We start from the raw sequence: 19,342 nt of genomic DNA on the forward strand, positions 1-19,342 counted from the left end.
TGCCTGACCATATCCTTCATAGCCACCAACAAGGAAAAACAAAGAAAAGATATGACCCCCTGTAAGGTCAGCAGTAGACTGACAGTTATCCTAGAAAATGGAATGGGAATTTTCTTCAAATCACAAAAAGGACAATTAAAGAAATAGCAAACGTTACAAGAAGTGGACTTCTGAGATTTTCTTTAACAGAGAGTTCCAAGACTGAACAAAATTTAAATGCGCATAGCAAGATACAGCCTCTATGCCATTGCAGATGAACCCTTCAGGCTAAGCACTTATATTTTCTGATAACACCACTGTAAATTCTTAAATTAAAAATAAATAAAATCAAGTAGTGTTTCAGAAGAGCACAGAAACTAGTACAAATTTCTGGGGAAAATAATCCTCCAGTATGCATGATTGAAGAAGGCCCAAAGACAAGCTATTAGCTCTTTCCAGGCTAGAATACAAAATTAAATACCAACCTGCACCAAAGAGATGCTAAAAACTCAGAATTCTAGTCATTAACACAGTACCCCACCTTCACTTATAGCAAGGGATAAACACTGTCATTCAAGAAACCCTTCTTAAAGTGTTTTATGAATACACACTGCTATACTTTTTTTGGCATACCAAAAAAATCCCAGTTGCTACTATAATCAGATTAGGTGGAAATAGAAAAAATCTATGAAAACTCTCTGAGAGAAGGAGGGTTTAAGAAGACAACTACTCTTTTTTAGAGCAAGCAAAGCATGGATTCCAAACTTAAATTAAACATTTGCCAGAGGAGGAAACCAACCACAAAGGAAAGCTTCCAAAGCCTTACAAGAGGCAGGAAATCCCTGAGTATCACACTGAGGGAATACTGGCAATATTTGAGGCCAAAGCATTCATTTGCATAACAAATACAACACATTTGAATAACAAGCACACTTCACAAGCTTTGAACTAAGCAGTATCTCACTGAAGTTGTTTTAAGAGTAATTTGTACGTGGTGGCTATATAGTAATCCAAAAAACACTGAAATGAGGCTTCGCTAAGCACCAGTATGCAAAGTGCTTTATTTGTACTTTTTATGATATTTTGATAGGTTAGACCGAGTATTCCTGTATTCAAATCACAAGCTATACTCCAAACTATCAAGGGGAAAAAAGCCAAAAATCTAAGTTTAGGTTATAAAACTCAAGAGTTGTTTTCAGAGCTCAGTGCAATCTCTGCACTTCACTAATGCCAATAATACATTCAACAAGCACTTTTTGCCAGGAAGCAAAACAGCAATGCTGCTTTGTTCATTCACATACTAGCATGGCTTAAGCTGACAGCTGCATTAAGTCTATTTATTTATTCATTTATTAGTGGCTGTTCAATTCAGCAAACTGGAAGGTTTCCTACTTCTAGAAAGGCATTTAGAATTTGCTGTATTGACAAACACAAATACTGTCCCATCAGAGACAGATGACAGACTTCTAATAACATGTCTGGGAAAATTTTCTAAACACTACTCAACTACATTTATACTTTAGGGAAGAAGGAATTATCTTTTCTACTTTTTGCTACTTGGAGGCTAAAGGAAAAGTGCTTGCAAGATCATCTACATTTTCCACAAAGGATTTTGCGAAGATTTTTCTTCATTTGTAGTGTTTCAGAAAAATAAAAAATGAACACCCAATTACCACTAACTTAAAGGACAAAACAGTATTTATTAAGTAAAATTTTACACTTCACCCTAATTATTGGGCAAAATAGTTATAAAAAATTCATTAAAAGTGAAGTTTAAACTTAGAAAATACTGTGTTTAAAACAACAAATAAGAATCTTCAAAACACCAAAGACTAAAGAAAACATGTCCAAAAAAGACAAAGTGCAACCCATGCAATATTTTTCTTCTGCTTTTAATTTAACTCAAACTTAGCATAACCTCCTTTGGGTGATGTAGTAATGCAGACTGAGTCACTTTTCATGGTATGGAGGAGCAGAAAGCAATGACAGCAGCAAAGGCAGGCCTTGCAGTCTATCTGCTTAAAATTCACACCCTTTCACCTTGCATGTGTGTGGAAGAAGTAAGTGGAACAGAAAATCACTTCCACCTGGACCACTGCTTCTCTTTATCTGTTAAAGGCACATATATCACTCCCATCAGAGGCTTCATTTTGACACTGCCATCTTCTAGTTTGTCATACTGTTCGAGCATCTGGTTTCCCCCAGCAGGGCCAACTGGTAATATCAATCTTCCGCCAGGTTTTAACTGGTCTATAAGCTAGAACACAACACAGAAATTAGAATGTAACCAGCCACCTCAGAGAAGCTGGATCCAAAGTTTGTTACAGTAGATTAATAGCTTTGCCATTATGTATCCATCTACTTTTATGCAGTAGATAACTACTTCCATTAGGAAAAATAAAAAGTGCACTGAAAATGAGAGTATCACGGCAACATGGTATAACAACTGGTATTACAGTAAAATAATTTAATTAATGGGGTAGGTTGCAGTTTTATTTTCTATAGATGTGGGGGAAACATGTAAATCACAAATTATTTTTACAGCAGATTCAATCTCTTGAAACTGTTTAATGCTGCAATAGTTATTGTGCATCAGTACAGGCCCATTGTGAAAAATTCTGGGGATAACTGATCTCCCCTTAAGCCCTCAGAATAAGATTTGAGACTGGTGACTTTTCATTATTTCTCTTCCTGGAAAAATTTTGTCTACAACAAACTCACTACCCAACAGCTCCTCTTTCATTCTGTGAATGGAACAGCCTTTTCTGAAACTAGTCTAAAATATATGAATATGACTAAGATAAGTGACACATAAACATAGTATGTGAGAAATGCTTGCATTTTTTTCCCATAGTTAAAGGAGGCTAATCACAGTAGTCTCAATGAAAATTTCATACTTCCCAGACATCATGAAAAAAAAACCCACTTAATCCCAATTCCTAACAAAAGTTACAATTACAAACTGTTTCATTTACAAATAAACTTTCAATTGCTTTTTTAATTGTCATCTGTCAACATTTTGCTGGGAACAACCTCCTGGCACACTCCCACTAAAAAAATAAAAAAAAAACCAAACCAACAAAAAAACATGAAACAACAAAATCCAAACAAATAAATCCCCTCAAGCTAAAAGCACAACCTACTTTAAAAACATGAAGCAAACAAAAAGCCCCACCACTGGTCATTGTTTGGAAATGTCCAATCTATCTATAACACCTCAAAGCCCATTCTTTCACTATCCCTCACTAAGATTTAAAAACCTTAACTGGCATCTAGCATATAAAAATCATGCTATGTATTACCATGTGCCTGATGAAAGGAAGAGAAAAAAAAATCTTATCAGTAAAAATGGACTATATGTATGCACACTCTAAAGCCCCTAGTTACTCTTCAGCTTCTCTAGTAAGAAGTGCCCTGTATCCATTCTGAAACCTTCAAGCAAATGGCACTGTTTGTACTTCCAGCTGAGCATTTTACTTTCAACAGACTCAGTGCTTTGGAACTTGGAAAATGCACTTAAATTTTGTAACTTGTTGTTTGATAAAATTTAATTACCTTATTAAATAAAATGCTCCAGTTCATTGTTATAATAGAAGGTTGCACACATGTCATTTTAAAATATGTTTATTTAGAGCAGAGTTATTAGAACATACAGCTTTATCAAACCAACAGGAAGCCCAGTTGTAAGAGAGACAAAAACCCCACACCATACAATAATACCACACTGCCCACTGATACTCCCAGCAGTGCAAGCTACCAAGTATTTTACACATAGATGTATGCAAAGCATTCTCTACAGCTAAGGTATTATAGAAACACACACACAACATAAAGGCTTACTGCTTGGGGCACAACTGGGGCTGCAGCTCCAACATGGATTGCATCATAGGGAGCTTCTTCTGCATATCCCAGTCGTCCATCTCCCACTGCAAGAAAACACCATTTTTTTAAAACATTTTCAAAAAGATGGGAGAAAACAGATGTTTCCCATATCTACATGTAAAAAATTAACACATTTGTTAAATAAATGCAACAAAACCTTGCACACCTTTATATGTGTATACACATGCTTATAAAATACACTAAATACTACTGAAGCATCTGAAAGCATGGGTTTATAATGGAAGTTCTTGGAAACACGGTTCACCAAGAAAAGAGACTAAAGTATTTATGTGCCCTACCAACTCCAGTGCAGGTGAGTTTCCTTCCTCATTTACCCTCTTAGAACATAGACTTTGCTTTGCCTTGTCTTCATGCACATCATTCCTAAACATGAGGCAAATCATAAATCCAAAGCATTAAATGTCAGAAACACATATCAGAAGATGCCAAAGGTGAGGAAAATACAAAGGAAGTGTTCCCATGGACTATATGCCTACAACTGCACTACCAGTGGAACAAAAGCCCACAGCCATATGCAAACATTAATGCAGCACTGCAGTAACCTCTGCACACCCCACATTCCAGCAGATGGGCCTCATCTATTCCTCCTGCAGACAATCACTGCTAACACAGAGAGCCAGGTGAGATTCATGGCTAAAGCTCCAGGAGGCTGCTTGGAAGATGCTAGGAGTAATGAAGGTTTTCAGAGGTTACCAGTGCTGCTTGAGCTTTGGTGGAGAACTCATGGAGAAGCACTCTGTCACAGATGTCTCATACCATCCCAGTTATGGGGAAGCAAAGAGTAACAGTTTGGGGGTTTTAAGCCAATGAAATGAGACAAACTAAACTGGACCTTAAGTTTTGAAAAAAGATGATGTGAATATGGCATCCACAGAATTTACAGGAAAGCAACAGGAAATCAGAGCAAGTTACACAGGCTCTCTCTGGAGTTATTTAGAACAATTGGTATAAATGAGGCTGAAACATTCATAAACTCATCCTATGTGATTACAGAAGTTCCGATAATTAGTCAAGAAGAAAAAACAGAGGCTAGTCCTCTGATCAGCACAAGTAGTTTGGGGTTTCCCATCTTCAGGCTGAGCTTTGACTTCTGTGCAAACATCAATATCACAGGTTAATTAAAACTGAAAGAGTCAAAAGAAGTGCTACACCCCAGTCAGAGGCTGAAAATCTGTTAACTTTTTGCCTTCCAAAAACTCACAGAGCAGGAAAAAAACATGGTCACCCCAGCAGGTTTCATTTTGACCTCTATGATAAGGAGGGCCATCTGGACAATAAGAGCACCCTTAGGTGTATCCAAGACAGTACGGGAAGACCTGGACACCTCCTCAAAACAATTAACACTGAAGTGTTTGTCATCTTCCTTATAAGGTCGCGAAAGATGACCCTGGCCAGGACCTTCAGCATCCATGGCTTTATGACAGCACATTTCCTCAGAAGCTGAGAAGCCTCTTAGAGGTCAGTGACATAAATACCAGATAAATACAATCATAAATAATGACATAAATACAATCAACTCTGACCAGCACAAGCTCCAACCAAAGGCCACAAGCAAAAGCTGCCAAGCAAGAAGTATCAGGGCTTCAAGAGAACTCATCCCTATTGATTACCATTTCCACTAAGTAAGATGGCAACAGAGATCACCAGCAATGAAAGTTCCAGTTATTTCCAGGGTGTAATCCCTCTGACTGCCAAAGTGGATCCTACTGGAACAATCAATGCAGCCAAGCATATAATTTATACTTATATCTTAATAGCACTGTAGAACTCTTCTAAAGAAGCAGCAATAATGTGTTACTGAATCAAGCAGCTGTTCCATCAGAGATGGCAATGGAGAAAGGCTTCTTTAGCTTACTCATACAGATATTGCTAAAAATTATGTTAGTTTCACAAGGAGGCAGATCCTCATTCCCCAGGGACACAGCAGGCATTAGAACCAGCGGTCTCCAGTATTGCTGGCAAAAGAAATGATTGCCAAGTGGAAGAAGCAGCTGTGAAAGAAACTGCTGTCACTTCTGAAGAACACGTATTCTGAGACATCAATGTCCCTGGTGCACTCTCCAGAGAAGCTGGAATGTGACTTTCACACATCTTATCACTTTACTGACAGCAGTGAAACAGACCCAAAAACAAGTAATACCTTTCCTCTCAGAATCAACAGCTAACATCTTCAAAAAGAGCACACACCCAACCAAAGGGGAAAAAAAAAATCATGTTCCTTCATATGCATCACGCACAGCATGGCTCTTCCCTTTTAAAATCCACAAAAATTCTTACAGTTACAGAAGAAATATATCCACCCACAATGGCAACAGTTTTAGATATCAAGAACATTTAAAAAATCGTTAAGGTGGCATTCATATATTCAATGTCATTCAAATTATTATATTATTCAATGTCCAAGGGGAAAGAGCAGCCCAAATTTTCAGCTTGCGTTTACATCCTGAATAATGTCCCCTTCCTACTCTCATCTCCAGTTACATGCAGCCTGTTAGCAAAGTAATCGTGGTGGAGCGTAGCAGGTGGTGATGAGGAAAAATTGTCAGGACATTTTGGTATAAAAGGGTTCTACAGCTTGATTATAAATCTAGACCTGATCTGCTGATCATAGTACCCAAGCCTTCACTCCCTCTATGCAGACCTGTTTCACATAGAGCTGTAGCATAAGCACAGAAACAGGAGAAAATTACTTCCCTCAGTCATTTAGAATCCCTTATCCCTGCTGGCTAGGGCTGCATCAGCAAATAGTGCAGTACAATAGAAGCAGATCTGTACAGCAAAAAGTTTTTGCTGAGAACCTGGCATCCATGCAATATATGCATTTCAGGATAATCGCTGCAGTCTAGATCTAAGTCTTATTGTCTGAATACGCACATATCAAACATATTTGGCTGCTTCTTTTAACACAATATTGTCTCATTTCACCCAAAAGGAACCAAATTTTGTGCTTTCCAGGAGTACTCTCATGTGAGCCAAACAGTGGTAAGTAGAAGCATTTGAGAGATTCACCTCAAAGGCTTTCTCCTGATATTAAGAGAAAACAAAATAAAAATTAAGGTATTAAAAAAAAGGCAAAAGACCTACTGTTGTTATCTCACTACAGGGGCTCCATACTGTTGCCCTCCTTATCACAAAAGTTCCACACCTTCTTGGTGTTTCTTGTGGACAGCTCCTCCAAGCACTGACTCTTTCTTCCTCACAAAGCAGCCAACCAACTCCAGTTCCCTTCTCAACCAGTCACCCCACTCTTTTATAGCACTCTTCTTCTCATTGGTAACAGCTGTGGCCTGTTAAAGTCAGGCCTGTTCCTAATCTTTGATAACTGGCCCAGCTGCAGCTCCTTAGGGGTAAGATTACTTTCTACACTATTTTCTTATATTCTATCCCCCCTACAACCTACAAACTAACAAAAAGATATGTTAATCCAAGTATACCTATTCCCAACGTCTCAGTGCAGTTCTACTGGGACACCCCAAAATAATTTTGGTGTTCCTGAAATGCAGTTATGGTACATGTGAGACATGACAAAGCAGAGTAGAATGTGTGAAGCACACTATGAAAAGCCAGCAACTGACACACCTGGTCTTATTTCATACAGCTCCCATCATCAATCAACTGGTTTTCACAACATTTTTTGCTCGTGTGTTTCAGATGGGGGGTTTTGAGTGGGGTTTTCTGTTGCTGTCATTTTGTTTTAAATTAACAGCTGTCTGGATTCTTGCTCCACATCAAAGAGCTCCCAGGAATCCAACACAGTTGAAACATTCTTCTCAACGTAATTCACAGAAGTATTACTTGCCCATCTATTCTTTAAAATGTACCTCACAACAAAACTATCCACAAGTCTCTTAGTCTACATAGTCAAAAATAATATAGATAATGATGTTTACTTAGAATTCTAGACTTGCAAGAACACCAGAGTTTCTTCCAAGAACAACCAGAAGCATAAGTCAAAACTGCTTTTGTACAGCATCAATGGAAATTCTTCCTTCATTCCCCCTCTACAGCCCTAGCAGTCTAACTTCTTTTCCAAGAAATTCTGAGACAGTGTTCTCAGTGAGATACATTGCATTTTATAAATGTGTATGTGTTGATAAACTCATTTAAAAAAAACATTTAGAAAAGTCCCTCATTTACAAGAAAAGACCAAGAATCAAAATAGTAGTTAAGCTAAAAGGCAAACGTCACATAATAATAATTTTTCCAAGTGTTCTTGTAAGAAGCCTCAAAGAACATCCAGACCTTCGACTTCTTTTTTAAACATAGTGAAGAGAACGACACTTTCCTCTTGCCAGCCTTGCATCTTCTAAGAAAAACAAATACTAACAAAACAAAAAATCCCAAAGGAAAAAAACCAATTTTTTTTTTTAATAACCATTATGTAAAATAATTCACTGTCCTTCTATTGTTTGGGCATTATTTCCTCTCAGTTACTCTAACTGAATTAAAGTACTTTGGTGTCAATCACTTCTCTAACATCCAACTACTGTCAATTTTAAAAACAAGTGAAATAAACATCAGTGCTGCATATTGCCAATCTAGCACTTTTTCCACTTGAATCTTCACATGCAGCTTTCTCAACTACCCTATCAGAAGTGTGAAGGCTTTGTTAAAACACTCAAATTCAGATGACAGGGTATTTATTCAAGAACAATTGTGAATTCAACCCCAATTTGAAACAGCAAATATAACATGACACACCTTCAGCATGTATTTTCACCAAAAAAACACTCCCCTTTTGTAGTGGAATGATTACACATAGTCTTTGAGATCACCAGAAATCATATTCTGAAAACTGGGGTAAGATACTGATTTTCAAAAGCCTAAAGACAATTTAAATTTTAAAGTTGTCATTTGGCATCTCTTTCTTGGGTTTAGCTTACTGAATTCAAACTTTTAATAACATCCAATTCAGTCATTTTCAACCAGCTGCTGGAAAAGAATATCAGTTTAATTAGTAAATATATCAGTCTGATGCTCACCAATCAGTTTCACTCTTCCTGAAGACAGCAATGTGGGATCGTCTTTTTTGACATTATTTATTGAGTCATCTACTAGTTCTTTGATATGATCAATTCCTACAACTTGTCCTTTGGGACCAACCTGGAATAAAAATATACAGATGAACAATTTCTGCTAGGCTTATTTACAGAATGAGTACTTATACTTCCTGAACTCATTTCTCTAAAATAAAAACAAAAACAGGAAAGTGGGAGTATATTTTCCCAATGTTATTAAAACTACAGTTAGAAACGACAAATTCTGACTGGTAGAAGCACCTGATAATTAAAGTGTGTCTGCACACTTTTATAAATAGTTGCTATAGTGATCTTTTTGAGATGTGATTCAGTTGTGTTATACTGTTAGTGGAGATTTCTTCTTGGAACTTTTAGAAGTTAAATTTGATCATGTTTGTTTTCATTACCTGCAACAAAAAGTAACAACATCAAGGAAAAAGACTAGAACTGATCTCCTTTCACATTGAATAAAACTTACTAAGGATTAAAGTTCTTTTAAGAGAAGACCTTACATCAATGATTAAATAATGATTTTTATTCAAAATCATCTCAAGAGTCCTATTCTTTCAGAAGCAAATGCTGCAATTACCAGTCATGGACAAATTACCTTCCACTCACCCTTGCACTCATGAATCTGCTCTCAGATTTACAGCTCTCCTCCATAGGAAGAGTGGAACTTCTGAGAGCTCTTAACTCAAACAAGGTCACAAAATCTCTGTACTCTGAGAGGAGGAAGAAGATCTACTAGCAAAAGCTTCTCCATTACAGGTATTTCTTCCAGAATTTTGTCTTTAGTTCAGAAAAAACATTCAAAACCAATCCAAATCTTCAAATCTCTGACCACTTTTAACAGGATCCAGCTCAAAGAATACAATAGCAGAGTATGTCCTAGCAGAGCCCATGTTGCCTAACAACCTAACAACTGTCTTTGGACACATCTAAACACATTGTTTATGTTTCTGTATCTTACATTTTAATATCGTTAAGACATGGAAAATTAGTAACTAGTTATCCTGGGGAAGTTTTTTGGTTTTATTATGAACAAGTCCTATGTTAAAAACATTAAAAAAGCAGTGTTAGTTTAGCTTTTCTTGTTTGAGTGGAAGACCACCACCGCAGCCTTTGAAACAAAGCAAGACACAGAGCAAGTTTTCACTATCACAGCCATGGGTTGCTGTTTGGAGGAGTGACTGGCAGTCAGCTCTACCATAAGCTGGCAAAAGATCCAGTATATTCCAAACAGTAACAGCACAGAAATGAAAATTTAGCAAAATGGTCAGTGCATTAAATAGGCTTATAAAGTAAGAGAACCTCCTGCTGCATGTGACAGCCCATTATGCTATTTCTGAGTTCTCATCAATTTCCTCTATTACCCTGGAACTGTGAAGCACATGCAATTGAGACAACACAAAGAGGCACAATTTTTGGATCTCTATGTTAGGAATAAAAATATACCCACTTTTTTCATTAATACAGTACTGACAGGATGAAAACTGTAATTCATTTAATTTGCCAGCAACCTTCAAAAGTAAATAAACTTAAACTTATCTACATAGCTTGCAAAATTATTCCAGAAGCTTAACACAAAAATCTAAACAGCAATCTTCAAGATACTTTACCAATCTAAGTAAACATAAAGCTTTCCCAGAGGTACCACAAATGAGATTATCATCATAAGAGTAAAGTTGTCATCTATGAGCACTGAGATGCTTGTGCCACAAATGTGAGCTACTACTTCTAGATCTCGGTTAGACTGAGAAGCAACATCAGCAGTCACAAAAAGCACGTCTCCAACTGAATTTTTGTGGCAAAACACTCTACCATTAATTCCCATAATATACTTTGTCCTGGAGTGAGTTTATGATGCTTGTATGCCCAATCATCTGTAACTTCTTTCAAGCTTTTGTTACTGTTAGCAGTGCTAACAGTAGTGCTAACAAAACTTTCAAGCAGAATGAAAGCACTTGCTCAATTTTTCATGACACACATCTGCAAGCCATTCCAATGCAAACAACCAAGGAGGATTCTTAAGAGGCACATAACATTCATATGGCAATAAAAATATAGCAAGATTAATTTCAGGAAATTTGGAAAGAGATTTTCTTTTTGTGCTGATTCTGACTTTTCCACAGCTTGTTTTAGTAGAAAAAAGTGCACAACTACAATTTAGCACGTCCTATTGAAAATGGCTATTCCTTTATTCATTCATAACTTCAGTGAGAAATACATATTTTTCTGGACAGAAGCTTTAATGCTTGTAGGATTGGCGTTCCCATGCTACCATTTGATTACTGACTTCACAGATCAAAAATAATAGGCAGCAAGTTGAATTAAGGGCCATTTAAGATTTCCTCTAAACTGCAGTTTGGTTAACTTATTTCAACTACTTTTTTTTTCCTCCAGATTTTGCAGCTAACACTTAGAAACCTAAATACTTTAGCAAATGCATGGCCCAGTCCTAAACACTCTCAGCTAACTCTTAACACTGGGAAACAGAAGTGATTGCAGACTCAGATTGGTGCTTCAAAACAGAAAATTAAGTAGCAAAGAAACCTAAATGAGAAATTATCATATGTATCAACACATTTCAAATTAACTTTGCAGAAAGACAAAACAAAAAATCTAGTTGGCAGTTTAATGAAGATCTCTACTATTCATAAAGCAATTATAAAGCCCTGGAACAGAGAAAGAAGAACTGATTATATTCCTTTTCATTAATCAGTCTAAGAATACAATAGCTACAGCCACTAAAATCCAAATTTTTTAATCTATTTTTTTTCCATCGTTTTTTTCCCAATGTAAGATAGGGAAGAACACAGAAAATTTCTTAGGTACGGGTTGAATAACACCACTGAGATTAACTTACTTGGCAAAGAAGTAAAATTCAAATAAATATCTAACTTAAAAAAGGTTAAATGGACACTTATAGTATGCTTTGCAATATAAGAAGAAAAGAAAGAATTAAATTAAAAGACAATTTATTATAGATGCAAGATATTTTCCTAATAATAATTCCTAATAAGATTCTTTTACGCCTCACTAAGCTCTCATTGTAACAGGAATCCATGACAATTTATCACAACGAGAACATTCACAGCCACACAAGATAACAAAATCTGAACTGTTCAACACAAACATCTTCTTCCTTCAATATATAAAGCAACAACTAAAATTCAATTATTAAAAAAACCCCAAAACAATAAAAAAATCCTAAACTTCCTCACTAGGGGGTTTCTTCACCATTACACAATTTATTGGGCTACTTAACTTGAACATCTACTATCAGCTACCATAAGAAATGGGTACCAATCACACCCAGGAGAGTAAATTATTTTCTGTACAGTATACTTCAGTGGATTATGAAGGATGCTTTTTTTTGCTCTGTAATTCAGAGTTACACTTGAGTCCAAGCAGTTCTGATGATCAATGATTAAACTGAACAACTCACCATTCGCGAAAAGCACGCTGTAAGAATTCCACTTCCAGATCCTACATCAAGTGCTTTGGCTCCTTCATGTAGCTGATCAGATAGAAGTTCAAGTGCATATGCATGCTAAGAGAACACAGAGAGAAAATGTCAAATGCCCTGAGCATTTGTGTAAGAAATTTCAGAATCATTTCTATTACAAAAAATGGAGGGAAAGGAGTTAACTATATTGTATAATAATTAGCATTTCATTGGCTTCAACAAATTTCATGAGTGGGGTTTTTTTTTGTTAGTATTCATATACAAAGCTTCATCTGACCATTTACACTCCTAGCACAGACTCTATTCTCTATTTATATATTAGCAAAGACACTATAAATCAGTTTATTTCTCCTCAGGTCTGGCGACTCTTAATATTCTGGCAGTATATGGCCAATAAAGAATTTAGTTTATCATTATGCTATATGCATTGGAATATCTTGGTACAAAAGCTGTCTAGGAAGAAGGCAGCTCTAGAGCATCAAGGAAAATGGCTATTAAAACTACCTCCTGTATTACCTGCACACTTGCTAAATCAAAGAATAGCAAAAAGCAGTCATCTCTTACAAAGGCAGATAGCCAGGCTCATGGACGAACTGAAGTAGTCTATAGACACACTTGCTAACTTTTGCTGTGTGGTAGAGCAGTACATTAAGAGTAGGCTGCACACTAAAAAACCAATTTGTCCTTTGATGTTTCAGAGATAGCCATTATGACACTCTTTCAGCTTAATCCATCCCACCCAGAAAATATAAATAATTAGAATATTCTGTTAGAACATTCTTTGTTAATATTTGCTTAGAGAATATATTACCTTTTTGCTCTAACACTCCATACACTACTAGTGCTAAGCACTGGAAAAATAATGACTTAAGGGACTTGATTTTGAAGCATAATTATTACTTATTTTTCATCTTAGCAGCAGTAATTTTTTTCGGTCTTTTCTTGAATAATATTGTTAACATCTCTAAACAAAATTCCTGGGGTTTTTTATATTGATAACTAGGTAAATTCTAAGCCAATTACACAGTTTTTAGTCAAGAGAAGCAGACTTTTACTATGATTTGACACCTTCCAAACATTGCAAAGACAAAATACTTGCTTCTAGTCACCTTTTATCTCAAATAAAGAAAGACAGAAAAATTATATCTGGGTTAGATGCATGCACTGAAATCCCAACTGGAACACTCACCCTGGTCACAAACCACTTGGCAAAAAAAAGCCCTGCAACTCAGCACAATGTATCTTTTTTCCTGTCCAAAGATTTTAAGGCATTACCGCGGTACCATACTATAGGAATCACAGTCATTCACTCCTGAGTTCTGATTTTATATATTAAAAAGTAACTTCTAATGGAAAGATCTCTGGATATCTTCTGGTCCAGTCCTATTTCAATACATGGGCATTTTAAATTAGGCTGCTTAGAACTCTGTTCCGTCAGCTTCTTTGTATATCAAAGAACAAATTTCCACAAGCTGCAAAGCCTGTTTCAGTGCTTAACTACCCTCATAGTTTTTTTTTTTAATCAATAAACTAATCAGAATTTCCTATGTTACATTTTTTCCCCACTACCCCTCATCCTATTACTGTACATCTGCAAGAAAAGTCTTGATCAATCTCTTCTACTTCCTCACAGTAAGCAGTTCACCAAAGTGTCACTGCAATCAACTGCTCATTAAATTTACTAGGGTAAATATTTTATTTCAAAAGCACCTGGATGTTTATAAAATCACTATACTAATCACCTGCTTTAAAGCTTACCATGTGTGGAGCACTGATTGTTGCTTGGAAACCTGTAAAACAAGAGAATGGATGATGTTCATTGTTTTTCAGACAGCAACCTTACAATCTTTATTACCTTGACTGTAAAGTGCAACACCTTCACTGTCACCCTCACTCAGGGTACAACATCCACACCCTGCAGTTACACAGGTACTCTACATTACCTCAGCTGAAAGCTACATTGTGTCCATTCTGGACAGGAAAAAAAAAAGGTTTTATCCTTGATCTCAGTTACAATTTCCATTTTGTCATTACACATTGAATGAATATCTCATACTGAGCAAGTAGGCTTAATTCAGGAGAGTAGTGTCTCCCCAAATAATGTAACTCCTTTTTAGTCAGCCCCTATGTAAAAACCTGAATTTGTTTGTTTGAGTTTCATGTAGTGGAGACCATAGAACATCTGGGGAACAACTTTGTGTGTTTTGCAAACAACAAATGAGAACAAACACCTACAAGAATGGGAGGAACACTCACCTATATTTGTTTCTGTAAAGATATGTAAGCTTTTGAGTATGTATCGCAAAATATTTTTTAATTTTTCTATATAACTAACAAAATCCCAATAAAATTCACTCATTACATACAATTAAAGGCAGGGAGAAGATCAAGAAAAAAGAAATTAATGTATTTACATAGCTCATTCTCTTGTCTTGGAAAGATAAAACTGGGACCTGGATGGGAAATTAAATTACTGGGTCATCAGTAGACCTGCCAATTCAAAGTCTATTTTTAAAGATTTCACATAATAGTTTAAGAAACTTTGCATTAGTCCCAACTGAATAATTTCTGTAAAGATAGGGAATGTTTCTACCATAAACTGGATGCAAATTATTTTTACGTACTTTCATCAGTTGCACCATCACAAATTGCTGTGGTTTGAAAAACAAACACATATTTACACATACTTGAAAAACACCTCTCTACCTGATGTATTCAAATATGCCAACTGCATTCCACAAGAAATTGAAGCTTAGTTAAAAGGTATGCAATAAATTGATGAAGAACTAAACAACCTTCCAAACTAAAAAAAAAAATTTCACATTCTTAACACATAAATAACAAAAGCAGCCACAGTTGCACAAATGAAAACAATCTCAATCACTTTTGCAAGATGCTCTTACCTATAGACTGTGGGGAGTCCATGTAGGGGTTGTATTTTGCATAGTGGCAGCGGTCTGTAGCCAGCATTACTTCAAATACCTTGTCTGTTTTGATTATTCCATTTTCTAGAAACAAGCAAATATATAAAAATGAAGGCATTGTTTCTTCTGCAGTGCAGAAGTCTGTGAAAAGTGTTAACATATACACAGCATTGTGAGAAATCATGGGCCTTACACAGATCTTGCCCTCATCATACTGGCCATGGCAAGGGCTGGACTACATCATGCTTAAAGGTCCCTTCCAGCCCAAACCCTTCTGTGATACTAAAATTCAATCTGGAGTCCAGAGACCAGATGATGCTTAAGCCAGTGATCAGTGAACAAGACTTTCCCAGCAGTTACAAATGCTTTCCTGAAACCACTTCCAAAGAACTACTCCCTAGAAAAACTCAACTTCATGCACACCTTTGATAAATCCTGAAAATACAGTCAGTAAGAAATCAGTGCTACTATACACACCAAACAAGATAGACTTCCTATTTCTAAGAAGCCATACAAGTAATTATTGAAAGATATACAAAAGCAAGTTAGAAATGTTAAGTTGAAGCATCATTGCTCAGTACTTTAGTTTCCAGATCTGTTTGTCTTGCGTTAGCAAAGAAAAAAAATCCTTTTGTTAAGAAACTCCCACAAAATCTGAATTCTTATGCTGGGGCAGACTGAGGCCAAAAAGTTTTTATATCAAAACACTCTCAATCTTTTTTCACTTTTCAAAATTAAATATAAATGCACATGCATGTAAAATGTCAGAAGCAGACATTTTTTCTTGCTGTTTTATTGAAGTTTTTTAAAACATTGTTAATTCTAATTTTTTAAGTTCTCAAGAGCCATTAATGAATAACAGAAAACTCTGGAAAACAAGTGGAAAAAATTAACTAATTAACTTTTATTAATAGACTATATAAACTACAAATAACAGACATTCCAATGATGGATTGCTTCATTAACTCCTTTCTTTAAGTAAGGATTTATTTGCAAAACTATACTTTAAAAGGGAAAAAAAAAGTTCATTTAAGCACCATTAATATCTAACCCAAAACATGAAAATCAGATTATGGAACTTGTGTAAGACTGTCCTGAAGTTGCACCAGTGGGTTTTTTTGAAAAAATACACCCCAGGAATGGGCTAACTTCTGCAGAGACTTTACTGACTGTTTACTGGATGCTCCCAACTACACCTATTAATCATGGGATTTTCCTGTCTTCTTATCTACTATCTGTGTCCAGAATTAATTATCCTATATAACACAGACTTGACTTCAGAAAGGAAAATAACTCCTCAGATCATATTCCTTTTTGGTCTGAAGACAAAGTATCACATAGAACTGCAAAACAAATATACTATTACTACGGAAAATTTTAAGGAAATCAATTCCTTATTTTAAAATACATTATTTTTTTAGAAATATTTCTGTATCTGCTAAGTCCCAGAAAAAGCATACACTCCACTCACAGTCCCCACACATTAGATATATCCTGTTCTTTGACTTCATTTTGAACTGAATACTACAGCAGTTCTAGTATCTGAGCCAGCAGGCATTTGCAGCAGTTCAGAAGTTTACTTGCTGAGCAAAATTGTACCCAAAAGAAAACAAATAAATCAATCCATTAATACATTGGCACTAACAACAGAGGCTAGTAAGGAAAAAAAAAGTTTTCCCTGACCACTAGAAATTAACTGGGTTAGTTGTAAAGCAGTTCTGTGAACAAAGCTTAGAAACAAAAATCAAACTTTTACTCTTTGAGTCTCATTAGGAATCACTAAGAAGTTAGTATCTCCAAACAAAATATACTTTAAAAAAAGGAGAATAAGCAAGTCTAATTATAACAGAAGTGAGGAGATAAAGGCTCTAGGAGGCTGAAGAGATGTCAAAAAGCAATAGCTGAGAAGCACTCACGAAAGGTCTAAAGTATTGATTTATTTCTTTACATGCAGATAGGTGCATATATTCTAGAACTATAGGCAGCCACCTGCTCTTTCCTTTTGTGCCTTTTGGAATAAGCATGCAAAGAACAAAAAGAACACCTTGGAAGTGCAACTGCAGGGCCCTATGATAAGGCCAAGAACCTTCTCTAATTTCACAAAACTTAGGTCCAGTCAAAGTACATACAACTACCAAATAAAACGCTTGCATTGACAGGCAAATTACAAAAAAGCCCTGAAAACAGAAACTATAAATATTTTACAGATTTGAGCATTCAGGATGCTCTCATTCAGCAAACAATCATGAGACTTGCTGACTGTTGTATTGCCTTTCATTATTGTAATCTTTTCCTCAGTAAATAAGAATTGAAGAAAGTTACCCATACTCAGAACCTGTGGAAGAAGCTGAATCTGCTGTCAGCTATTTATTTCAATTATTGAATAATGCTCCATCCTTAAAAAAACCAACTCTCTCTCAACTACCCCGCCACAGATTAAGTCTGCTTTTCAAATTTGCTTATCATACAATGGAAACTACATCAAATTTTAGGTGGGAATTAAGAAAAACAATCAAGCCCTAAACAAAAAAGTCAATATTGACTTAGTTAACATTTTTATTGTGTTGATAACAACAAGACATTTTTCCTCAGTCTCACAGCTGAATATAGAGAAACATAACAACTGTAAAGTACCAATCTCCAAAAAAGTCCTTTCTTTCCTGCAATAGTCAGTCCCAAGATGACCAGCAGCCAGGATCTTAATTCTACCTGAAACGTGCCTCTATCAAATTCTCAATTAAGGCCAGAAAACAAGTATATCCCCTAAAGAAGCCAATAATAGAAGCTTATATTGCAAAGAAGACATTCTAATTTCATGCCATCTCTACCACAAAACCAAAACAATAAAAAAATTAATAAGATGTTAACTAAAACAATTTTCTAAATCTTAAAGCGAACCTGCATATTGCAAGAAAATAATTCCCAATTAAATGCATAGTAGAATATCCTTTCCAATTATAACATGTACAGAAGTCTCTCCTTGAGGAGACTGTTGGGTTTCAAGAATGATAATCAGTTTGTACTGCAAACAAATCAGATATTCAAGTGTTTACAAGCAAAGATAATGCACAAACACACTGACGGCTTGAAATAAAAGTAAACTCAAATAAAACAGAGTTATATCAGCACAACTTCCAAGCTTCAAAGGGCTGAAGCTGAAAAGTAAGTCCTTAACAGTGGAGCACTGCCTGCCAAGTTCAAGAGTTACTCTGTGCAGAGGCTGTGGCAATGACAACTTGACATAATTGGAGCATGTTTTGAAAACTCTCTCTGGTCTGCCTCTTTTCCACAAATAACACCATGAAAACAGGAAAAGAGCTCAGAGCAGTCCTTGGACTTGAAGGTGGGAATATACCACTGAATGTAACCCGGGAAACTGGGCAGTTGGCTGTCAGAGAGCAAGGAAAGAAGTCTGAAAAGGCACCATGGACTTCCAACAAGTAAACAACCTATCATCTTTTTATTTTGTCTTTTATTTAGCAACAAATGCACTACTGAAGTGCTTATGTTTCAAAGAATCGCCTGCCTCACTGACAGCATCCTGACTGTTGACCAAAGACGTTTCTAACCAAACCATAAAATACTCGCAGTCAACATTTACCCAACACCGGCTTCCAGATCAGAAAAGAGGATGTGTCACTGCCACATGATCCAGCACACAAGCTTACTATACAAACCACAACACCTACTCAAACTCCTCCTGTGGCTGACTGCAGATCCCAAAACCATTTACTACTTCAAGATCCACAAGTAGTGCAACTACTTCAGCATCCACATAGTTCAGCTTCTTAGGTTACTTTCTCCATAACCACTGCAGAATACTTCGCTTAGGAAGATGAATTTTCAGTGAAACAGTGATATTTTGAAATCATACAGAGATCTTAAGGCATGATGCAAAGCACATACAGCTTTATGCTACAAAAGATTCATTCATGTAGACAGAAATTACTGATGTGACAACTCATAGAATGGTTTGGGTTAGAAGAATCCTTCAAGGTCAACTAGTTCCTTCTTATGTTAGGGGCCCCAGAGCTAGATGCAGCACTCCA

At 36.1% G+C, this 19,342-nt stretch overlaps 1 protein-coding gene across 2 annotated transcripts in view; it reads right to left on the reverse strand.

The window, feature by feature from the left end:
- Window positions 1–19,342, reverse strand: part of PCMT1 (protein-L-isoaspartate (D-aspartate) O-methyltransferase) — a 36,192-nt gene that overhangs the window by 8,582 nt on the left and 8,268 nt on the right. Inside the window, exons 2-7 of one of the 2 annotated variants that reach the window (XM_054279491.1) lie at window positions 15,273–15,377; window positions 14,128–14,159; window positions 12,349–12,453; window positions 8,865–8,985; window positions 3,820–3,905; window positions 2,067–2,236 (exon numbers count right to left, since the gene is read on the reverse strand). In XM_054279491.1, coding sequence (XP_054135466.1) covers window positions 2,067–2,236; window positions 3,820–3,905; window positions 8,865–8,985; window positions 12,349–12,453; window positions 14,128–14,159; window positions 15,273–15,377 — 619 coding nt within the window. Of the gene's footprint in view, window positions 1–2,019; window positions 2,237–3,819; window positions 3,906–8,864; window positions 8,986–12,348; window positions 12,454–14,127; window positions 14,160–15,272; window positions 15,378–19,342 lie in introns of both variants that reach the window. The other variant, XM_054279492.1, reaches the window with a different exon arrangement.

Source organism: Melozone crissalis, unplaced genomic scaffold, assembly GCF_028551555.1.
Source record: "Melozone crissalis strain CALT ecotype California unplaced genomic scaffold, PUWL_Pcris_2 ptg000027l_1, whole genome shotgun sequence".
Lineage (NCBI taxonomy): Eukaryota > Metazoa > Chordata > Aves > Passeriformes > Passerellidae > Melozone > Melozone crissalis.